Genomic DNA, 11,050 nt, shown 5'->3' on the forward strand with positions numbered 1-11,050 from the left:
ACCCCGTCCACCCAGTAAAAACATCCCCACTACACCACTGGTTGTAGTAGTACACCAACATGGATTAAACGTGTGTTTTTTTTTACCACAATGTTGGGGAAATTAATGGATAAAATGCACGGATATTATTATATATATGCACGGATTATTATTATTATTATTATTATTATTCCCACTCCGATCGGGACACTAGGTCCACCGTTTCCCCGCAGCGAGGCTCCCCCCGTTGACAGTTTACGTGGGCTGGGCTGGGTGCAGTGGCGGACTGGCCATCGGGACGAATCCCGATGGGCCGGTACCGAAGTGGGCCGGTCGGATAAGTCACTAGCACATCCCCCACTCCCCCCGTTGACAATTTACTAGTGGTACCGAAGTGGGCCGGTCGAGAGTCCCGGGCTGATTTTTAGTCCCAGTCCACCACTGGCTACATGACCGTATGATCGCCCATATTGACGCACCTAATTCCTAAACTTCCAACAGATACAAAATAAACCGATCCTTCAGCCTCATATGAGCTCTCAGACACGTTCAAAATTAAACTGTCATCGCTGTCTGAGCTTGCTGCTGTGTGCGCCATCGTGCGTTTACATGCAGATGCTGGGATCCTGAACGGTGCAGCTGGAGCGCTGTGCCCGCATTGACGTCCCCCATAATTTGGCGGGACTTGAAGAATCCCCGAGAAGATCCAGGAAATGGTCAACATTGAAGGGCAGATTAATGGTTATCAAAGTACAAATATCCAAAATCAGTTCAGTAACGGTTTTCAAGGGGACAATATTTACTCAAATTGATGGGTTTGGATGATGGGGGAAAATCGTGTCACAGGCTCTTTAAGCAAATGTCATCACTATACTATATAAACTCAATTCTCAGCTATGTACACCAGCGAGTACTACAGATCGTCATACAAAGTAACAATAATTAACTCTTTAGAACTAATAACTAATCTTTCTAAATAGCAAGAATATATTGGAGAATTTCTAGAATTTAAGTAGTCCTCAATTATTTGTTGCAAATGTAGTTTCACCGTCATTGGATATCACATTTAATAAAAAATGCTTCTTACGGGTGGCTTTGACTCACAACTTTAGCCCACTGTGGAAAATAAACATACAGCTCAGCAGTGAAATACAAAGCCTGTCACTACTCAAACATGGAAAATATCTTTAAATCTAAACAAAAAAAGATGTGGGCCTGTGTAGCAAGCACATGTATTCAGATTATCCAGTAAGGCCTCCTGTTGGATAATGGGCCCATAACAGAGTAGCCTGTCCTTTAAATAGCTAGCTCATGATAGAGGTATGATGTTTTACTTTCATAGGCTGATTTGCTACTAAAAGTGCACCACTTTTAACATAGCCGTGTTCTAATTCGCATTTGCCAACGCTGACGACAATTTAGGAATGCCCTGATCGATTAGCCTTCTATTGTTGTCGGCCCAAATTCTGTTTGGCATATGAAACAAACTTAACTTAGTAAACCAACATTGTCCCATGCAGTCAACATGTCGATGTATCCTTGGGCAAGATACTTAACCCTGAGTTGCTCCCGATGGCATGGCCAACGAATGTGTGTGAATGTTAGGTCCTAGAGTAAGGTACACTGCTCTGTATGAATGGGTGTGAATGGGTGAATGACATGTAGTATGTAAAGCGCTTTGAGGGGTCTTAAAGACTGGATAAAGCACTATATAAGTACAGTCCATTTACCATTTGTCCAGGCAAACCAACTATTTCCCCCCCTTATAATTAGGGATGCTCCGATCGGGAATTTTGGGGCCAGAATCGGCCTATACCGATAGGGTGGGTGGGGGATAGGGGGATCTTCCCTTTAAAGTGATGTTTAAAACTCAGTTAATGGGGCTCATTTTTATATTGCTTCAGTTTATAAATCGTAACGGATCAAAAAGTTCAGATTAATTTTTCAATACATGATGCGTGAAGTATATTATTCAAGTTTACATTAACTTTAGATAATAACACGGGAGAAATGAGTGGAAGCGCTCTCTTCCCCCCTCTCTCTCTCTCTCCTGACAGCGCGTCAGTGTCTCATGCAGCTCACTGATCCAGTAATGAGAGACCCGACTGTGAAGAATAAACATGTATAACTAGTTTAGCTTGTTCCAGAGGTAGACAAAATAGCTAAGTGTGTTAGGTCTAACTCTTAGTGTGTGTGTTGCTCCGCTCACCAGTCCGTCACAGCGGGTGGAGCTGGAGGATTTCTGCTTCACACACGTTGCATACCGCTATTTTACTGTCTTTTTCGGACACCTTAAAATACTGCCAGACCGCTGAAGCCATTTTGGCGAGCTTGTTTTGCCGCGCACAGAGAAAAGTGTCATGTATTTTATGTCATGCGATCGGCTCTCGCGATCGGCATGTTTAGAGAGCACCGATCGATCGGCAGAGAGTGAGTACCGGTCGATATCGATCGGCAGCCGATCGATCGGAGCATCCCTAATGATTTTATTAATCTGCCACCACCACCCACTGCTGGCTATCAACTAACTTGACAAGAGAGGGTAGGCGATGAAGAATGAGAATAAAAAGGTTGGAAATGTTTTGGTTGTGGAGGGCTGTAGAAATCCCTTCTGCCAAAAGCTGCCTTCACGCTGAGCCGTCACTGTGCCAGAACACGGACTGGTTAGACCAAAGCAAGCAACGTTACCCTGGCACAGCTCTGACTGTGCTTGCATCGGCAGAGGGGGGCTTGTATTGACAAATTGGCATTCAAATGAAGGCAGAACCGTTGTTGGCAAGTGTGTGCTGTTGTGACAAATTTGATGAATGATAACCCCAGAGTAGGGATGCTACTGCGACGACAAAACTGTTACTGATTTACATCAGACATTTTACAAGAAAATATATCTATGGCTGAAGGTTTCCACCTGAGCCGCTGGGTTATTAAAACTGTTCTCTGCACATCATATTTGTTATATCTGCTATAAAGTAGATATTGCTAATAAGGTGGTTCTGGACTTCAAACTTAAAAAGTAGCCAACCAAGTCGTGGGTGAATATTTTTTCATATGGCAAATTGATGGAAAAATAAAACTGCAATGTTTTTCCCAATATAGTGCAGCCCTAATTTGCACATTAGCAGTAGTGTAGCAAAGATGGAAGGGATAGCAGTACTCTGTTTTTTTTTTTAAACGACAGGTGCAATAACAATATTTTAACAATGTCCAATACACAACGTTTATTAATAACAGTTGAATTTGAAGTTCCTGGGTTATGATTTTCCTTCAGTGACAACAGAAGTTGTTGAATGATTTAAATCATCTTTGATGGTGTAAATGTGTTCATAATAATTGCTAGTTTAAAGACTATAATTGGTTTGCCAATTTGCTCTCGGATTATTTTTGAAAGGTTGGACAATTCAACAACTTAAAAAACCTGTTTCTTTTTGGTCTTCTACCGCAAAGGTACCTGCTCTATCAATGACTCCTTCTGTGTTCTGTCATTTAAATCTTTAGATATGATTTTGGTTTCTTGATGTCTCCCAGTTTTTAATTTCTCGGACAGATTACCATCCAGGAGACCGTCTTCGCAGATGTAGTCCTTATTTCGATACTGTCATTCCAATTTCAAAGCTAAAGGAATCGGGCTCACTGAGGCACACGGCATGCTACACAACAAAAGAATCGTAGACTCTGAGCAACAACCACATTAGCTTTTATTACATAAAGTACATCAGAAAGTCTCCTTCTTATCTAACTTGTAAACATGAACATGCATCCTGTTCTGCACCCAGGCTTGTTGAATGATCGACCACTGACAAGTTTGTTTGCTTCATATCCCCCCTTCGCACCGGAGTTCTCGCATCCTGCTGGCTGCTGTCAATCAGACACAAACAGCGACACACACCTGTAGACGAAAAAGCGTATTTCGAAAGAGCACACACACAACGTGGTGATAAACTGCAGTGATGCGGTGGAGACCTACTGGGAGAGGGACTGCATGTGTCCATAACAATGCACAATAAAGATCAGACTTGCTTTGAAGACAAGAATGTGCCTCTCTACACGTGTGGTATTGACAGCTCCGACAGGGAGAGTTATTTTCACCCATCACAACTTTGACACTTGTTGTTTTCTTTGTTCACAATGCAGCAGCCGCAGCAGCAGGCGACGTTGCTCCCACTGTCCGGCGGCGGGGGTGTGGCGGTCTCATCGGTGGGCCCCACAGCAGACCCAGAGAAGCGCAAGCTGATCCAGCAGCAGCTGGTCCTGCTGCTGCACGCTCACAAGTGCCAGCGACGGGAGCAGGCCAATGGGGAGGTGAGGGCCTGCGCCCTGCCGCACTGCCGCACCATGAAGAACGTCCTCAACCACATGACCCACTGCCAGGCCGGGAAGTCCTGCCAGGGTGAGTGAACGCATTTTAAAGCAGATTGATCACATCCTGGGGTTAAAAAGTTTGTGGAAATCAACACCTCATTTGCTCGTTGGAGTCTTTTCTGCTTTCTGTTCACCACATTAAAGCCTTAATAAAGTAGGTCTTGGCAAAGTAAACACATACTTCTTGTTCATAAACCATTTCCTATCTTGATCTTGTAAAATCCCGAGCTTTGTTTATGATGTATTTGTTTATGATCCGATCCCAACATTTATATAACCTCAAGTCAAGGTCTGGATATGCTTTACATCTTCCACATTTGGAAAACAACCGTTGAAAATGAAAGTAACTTACAACATCATGTTGAACAAGCAGACCTGAAAGTCATTAAGGGGAAACATATTTGAAAAAGGCATCAACACAGATCAGATATCTGTAAAATGAGGATTTCCAAATACCAAATATTCTCTTAAATGAATTTGATCATATTTTAATAATGCGATTCCTTTACTTTGTTAGTTTTTCTTAAAAGGTAGTCTGTCAGGTGTGCCTTTCCATGCCATGTCCAGACACATTTCTCCTAAATCCTTGTTTTGTCAGAACATAGACTGAGCACATAACATTTCCATACATTCAAAAACACTCACCTCCTACCTGCTTGCCCACTTGTCGACTTTCTCTTGTGCCACTAATGTCTTCCCCTGGATTTTCTCTGGCGTGTTTCTGTCTGCTGTCCTTCCTGTGCAAAATTCCCCTCAAGCGACTTTCATTTAGATTTCATGTCTTTTGCTCTGGCCTTGGACTTGAATGCTTAAGTTACATTTCAAGCCAACCACCCTCAGAGGCCAAAGTGTTTTAAGTGTGAAGGGTTCTATGTCTCTGCTAATTTCCTCTCGCTCAGGGTTTCTGCGTCTCTGTACCTCTGACATTTTGTGGCGAACGATTTCTTTCCCTATCCGCACATCTCTGATTTGACATTTATCTGATGTGAGTTCAATTTTACCTAAGGGAACTCGGAGTCTGCGCTATGACTAATGCGTGCACTGGCTTTGGACCTCAATCCTAGCTCTTTTTCTTTGTTCATCAGTTCACATTAAATCTACAAAAAGCCACATTATAGACCTGCAATGTTCCAGTGTTTGCCAGTAGTATTGGCGTTCTCACAAAGATAATGAAATCTAATTGTGTTTATTTGTGCTCGGGCTTTGGAGCTTGAAGCCAGATAATGATTGTATATGGTGTAATATTTAGAAGTGCCAATCGGATAGCAGAGGCTCCTTTCATCCAGCTGGTGATTTCTTGTCAGATTAGCTGCTAGCTCATTAGCATGACCACAGATGAAATGAAGCGCCTCCGTTTGTTCAGTCATGCATCAGGAAATACGGTATAGTTTATTTTTCCTCTGGGCCAAAGCAACAGCCTTCCAAGAGTAGAAATGAGTGCAGTGAGCTGAACGTTTTCAGTTTGAGCTGACACATTTTATTTCTGTAGTTTCTCTCTAGGGATGTCCAAATCAAGTTTCCTCCCCCCCCACTATAATATTGAGGGTCTGCCGCTTCAGACTCCTACTCCATGCTTCTATTTTATTGGATATTACAGCTGCACAGTGAACACTAAAGTACATTCAAGTTATTGCAATCAATCCATTGTATATGCTTGACAATTGAAAAACTCTGCACTGCGTTAATAAATACTTGTCCTGTATATTAGTGGTTTTGTAATGTTTTTATAAAAAATTGATTTATTTTATAAAATAATAAACCCTCTATAATTTATTTGGCTTTGTTGCCGTCTCAAGGTTTATTTCTGTCTTGTTTTGAAAAGGTCCTCCGTTGTTTATTTTTTTGGTGACTGAGTTTTTATTTTAATGTTTTGGACATCCTTTGTGCGGATAGCAAATTACCTTTTTTTTGATGATTCACATTACAGGAGATTGCAGAAGGACAGACAGCAGATGGTTGGAAAGTTGACGACTACAGCACTCCATGCATTGCTGTGAATGAAAAGCTTCTTAAATGATCACACTCGTGTGATGTTGTAGAACAAAGGATCAGAGAAGGCTCAATATAGCGGGCCAAACGGTTACAAAATACCCTGAAAGTCGCCCATACCGACCACATCGGTTCATCCCTTTGTCTCTCCTCCTTAACATTTATATGAAGTCCTCATAGTTTTTTCTTCGTTCTGTCAAGGACCGCTTTGCTCAATGTTATTAATAATGTGTGTCCAGGAAATCCTTCTTCTAAATGTGAGGTGTGTGATATGTCCTTTCCGCTTGTTATTTCAAAACAGAGAAAGTCGTTTAAAGTTACACAATATAATTAACCTTAATTCCAGTCTGAGATGGAGAATAGGCCTCAACTGTGAGGGGATTTAGAACAAGCTGAATGTAAAAATGGTTTTGTTTTCATTAAACATGATGTGAATTTCCAGTGATTGCACAGCTCTAACGTTGATTTCTTGGTGTCCCCATCTCCCTCCTCTCTGCAGTGGCACACTGTGCGTCGTCCAGACAGATCATCTCGCACTGGAAAAACTGCACGAGACACGACTGTCCTGTCTGCCTGCCGCTGAAGAACGCCAGCGACAAGCGCACCCAGCAAAGTGAGTACGAGTAGCAGGCTCCGGCACGCTGTCGCTCAGCCGTTGTAAAGTGGCCAGACATCCCCGCAGACACCAAACACAAGGCTGATTTACTTCCATTGACTGTACTGAATAAGCAGCGCATCTCTGCGTTGGTCTCACAAAGGCCCCAGTCTTTATCTCAGACATTAAGGGAGATTAAGCTCTTGTAGTCTATAGTGACATAATCAGCAAGAATAATACCTTCCTGTGGCTTTCCTGAAACCAGCCGCAGAGGCTTGTGTGCAGAATGTTTGAGTATTTGACCATTCAGGCAATTTATTTCTAGGTTTGTGCCCCTCCACAATGCCTAAATGCATTCAGTGAGTAAGTGTGTGGTCCTGCTGGGCTTGTAATCTGACACACAAGAGGGATAGGCGTGTGGTGGAGGGAGAGAGGGAGGAAACGGAGAGCGTGTGCTGGATGTGTCCCGCTGAGCCATTGGCTGTTGGGCTGTTTACTGCTACTCCCCTCCGGAACAGAGCCTCGCACTTAAACTGTTTTCTTTCTGTTTTGTTTTCCACTCTACGGTTTCACACTCTGTTCTTGAATACCCAACCCAATCTTTTTCATTCTTATTCATGACTTGCATTTGTAACACTTACTTTTCCATTTTTTTTTACTCTCCCCTTTTTTTCCCCCCTCCATTATTTTCTTTTCTTTACTTCTCCCCTCTGCATCTTTCATCACTTAAAGCATTCCAGTGTTGGTCTGTCCCTGTTTGCATGTTAAAGAACATGACGTCAAGGCTTGTGTCTCTCCTGCCAACACAAGCACAGCGCAGAGTTTCTTTGTTCCTCCGATTTTCGTCTTTGCACAAACTAAGAGCTTTTTTAGCTCGCCCAAAGCCTGAACTCAGAAAAATATGCTAATGCTTTGTCCCCTGGAGGGATTTATGCATTTATTCAGTTCACTGCTTTTCAAAGCGTTTAGCCTTGCATTATGTTCACACTGTATCATGTTGCCTTGTGACTTCATCTTGCCAGAGGTCAAAGTGTGTAAGCATGTGTGTTTTCTACTACTACTTTTGCAGTGTTTTCACCAAAGAGGATACTTTTTACATTCATTGGGCATGGCACACAGTATCAACATTTAGCATTTGTGTGCCTATCCTTGCTTGCAGCAGTCGAGATGGTGAAAATGTCTACCAGCTGGCAGTATAGTCAGATTGATTGTATTTGAGTGTTAAGACTGACGGCGCTGTCTCTCTCCACAGCCATGCTAGGCTCCCCCAATGCGAGCCTCCAGAACGCCATGTCTTCCGTTGGTGTGGGCCAGCCCAGTACTCCCACCATCAATACCTCAACCCCCATAGACCCCAGCTCCATGCAGAGAGCGTACGAGGCACTTGGGCTGCCCTACAGCAGCCAGACCACTGGGCAAGCCCGGGGGGCCGCGGGCCAGACTGGAGGCACACCCAACACACAGCAACAGCAGCTCCCGCAGATGAGACCCATCAATGCACTTGGTAAAGCCAAAGATTTCAATGTTTTATGGTCATGTAGTGATATTTAGCACTTCTGGGTTCCTTGAAATGTAATGTTTTTTTTAATTAGTTTTGGTTAGATGCCTGGAATAAGGTCTTGGATTAACATGAGCTTAACCATTTTTTTACGTTTTGTTCAAGTTATTACCCCACTCATAAATGTCTGAAGCTTTTACTTGTCTTTACGAAAAGGCAGCTGCTAACAAGTTACTAAATAAGACTGCCAACACCCGTCCACCTTTAGCTTAGTGACCGTGAAGTGAAGAAATGCAACCGTGATGCAGTTTGTTTATAGCACTAGCTATTTACTTTTAGTCATGACATGTATGCTTCAACTGTTATAAAGGTGTATAAATATGTGGAGATGAATCTGCTCCATGAAACGTGCATGTATCATAAATGCGCGTTTGCCACGGATCATATCTTCTGCTATAATCTAAAAGACAATAAAATAAAATCCAATTTATTTTTTCCGGGAGCCCTTGTAATGCTGACTTCCAGGTTGGCCGCAAAAACACAATATTAGTACTAGTATATATGAGCGCTTGTAGAAAACCTTAAAAACCTTTAAAAAGTTGTGCTCTCTTAAATGTAGGCATGTGTATTGATTGACTTGTTAATGCACAGCGCACCCAACTGCTAGGCTCTAAAATTGATATAAAAATGAATGTAATATAATGCAGAGTAACCTTTGCTGGCCCTTTTATTATGTCAGTGTTGAGAGTGTGCTCTGCAGCTGTGGTCACGGCAGCCATATTTTAGTTGCAGAGCACGATTTTGAAATAAAGGCAGTGCTGTTTGCTCACAGCGCTCTGTGTTACAGGTAACCAGATGGCTCTTGGAGGCGGGACTCTGGGCGTGACCACTTCAGATCAGACGAACCTGAACACAGACGCCCTCCCCAACACACTCAACACTAACAAGTCAGTCCCAGCAAACAACGGCATTTCATTCATTCACCCTAAACTTTCTTTTTATTGCAGGAAATTCAAGTAGCTACTTAAAATGTACATGTCTAATAGATCTGATTCTAGAGTGCACTCCCATGTAAAAAATGACACTATTTAAATATGTAACTTCTACCCGTCCTCCTGTTCCACCTCCAGTCAGCTGCTGTCAGACGGGTCCTCTGTGGGTTCGCTGGGTAACCTTCCCACAGCAGCACCCATCTCTGCCACAGGCACCAGGAAATCCTGGCACGAGCACGTCACTCAGGACCTGAGAAATCACCTCGTGCACAAACTGTAAGTGTATACCCCTGCTGGACGACTGGAACTGACTCCTACCATATGACATTTTGAAGGTTTTGAAGTACAGAGGTAGAATTTGAGATATTCATTGCTGCAATTCTTCTCCTGCAGAGTACAAGCCATATTCCCCACGCCTGACCCGGCAGCTTTGAAGGACAGACGAATGGAGAACCTAGTGGCTTACGCCAGGAAGGTGGAGGGGGACATGTACGAGTCCGCTAACAGCCGGGTAGGTTTTCTGAAACGGGCCTCAACTTGGAAATAATTCCTCTCCCTTTCCAGGCCACACACAAAGCCTCAGAATGTATTTGTCAACTTTAATATCGCCTTCTACTCACCCCCTTTGTCTCCCCTCAGGATGAATACTATCACTTCCTGGCTGAGAAAATCTATAAAATCCAAAAGGAGCTGGAGGAGAAGCGGCGCTCCAGGCTACAGAAGCAGATCATCAACCAGGCTCCTCTGGCCGCCCAGGGGAACCAGCAGCCCGGCCTCCCCCAGCCCAATGCCTTCAGCCCAAGGCCACAGAGTGAGTACAGCGGTACAAGACCTGAAGGGTTGTGAGGTAAAACCTCAAATGCATTTCAAGTTTCTTGCATCATTTTTTGGACCAAAACAAGTGTTAGAAACAAGTGTTTGTATTGCATTATTTCTTATTTTTGTGTGATATTTATGCCATTTCACATCGTTTCGTCTTGGTTGGATACAGTGATGCAAACACAGGTATGGTGAAAAAAGAGAGAACTATTCGAAGCAGGAAAAAAACAGCGTAATATACCATCTGACAAAGGCCTGCGCTATAATGCTTCAATTAACTGGCTATTCTTTATAATATACTCAGATCAATAGGAGACAGAGATGTTAAGTTATAAATCAAGGGGTTTTATTATTATTTACAGCAGGGGTGGGGAACCTTTTTCCTTTCAATTTTTACAACATCCTCCGAGGGCCGTACAAATTATTGAACTCAACTTCTGCTTAAAAAAACTAAAATCACAGCCAATTCATTTGGCCTTTCTTTCATGCTGTGCAAAGAAAAAGCAACCTCTTAATCCAGATATCTTACCATGACTCGCGCATGCATGCATGCATGTGTGGCATGACTACCAAAACAGAAAGATATGGACACAAGATGTGTGCAAATGTATCCATGTGAACATGATTTTAGTGGGGGGGACCTAACCTCCTATAGGGGGGTCCGGGGGCATGCTCCCACGGGAATTTTTTTTTTTTAAATATTTAAGTTAAAAGCATCAATCTGGTGCACTTTGAGAGCAACATGAGGAGATCTATGGATATATCTCTCAACACCCATTTGAAACAGAACTGTAAGCAGATTTTTCTTTTTGGATATTT

The 11,050-nt window shown here is 43.0% G+C and overlaps 1 protein-coding gene across 1 annotated transcript in view; it reads left to right on the forward strand.

The window, feature by feature from the left end:
- Positions 1-4,070: 4,070 nt before the first annotated feature.
- The window catches only part of LOC104941113 (CREB-binding protein-like), a gene marked incomplete at its 3' end in the record, with an annotated part of 10,657 nt that continues 3,677 nt past the window's right edge, over positions 4,071-11,050 (forward strand). The window contains exons 1-7 of the mRNA XM_010766160.1: positions 4,071-4,366; positions 6,827-6,940; positions 8,175-8,426; positions 9,268-9,367; positions 9,551-9,688; positions 9,806-9,923; positions 10,052-10,223. Of these exons, the coding sequence (XP_010764462.1) occupies positions 4,105-4,366; positions 6,827-6,940; positions 8,175-8,426; positions 9,268-9,367; positions 9,551-9,688; positions 9,806-9,923; positions 10,052-10,223 (1,156 nt within the window). The remainder of the gene's footprint in view (positions 4,367-6,826; positions 6,941-8,174; positions 8,427-9,267; positions 9,368-9,550; positions 9,689-9,805; positions 9,924-10,051; positions 10,224-11,050) is intronic.

Source organism: Notothenia coriiceps, unplaced genomic scaffold (assembly GCF_000735185.1).
Source record: "Notothenia coriiceps isolate Sejong01 unplaced genomic scaffold, NC01 NC01_scaffold00003149, whole genome shotgun sequence".
Classification (NCBI taxonomy): Eukaryota; Metazoa; Chordata; class Actinopteri; order Perciformes; family Nototheniidae; genus Notothenia; species Notothenia coriiceps.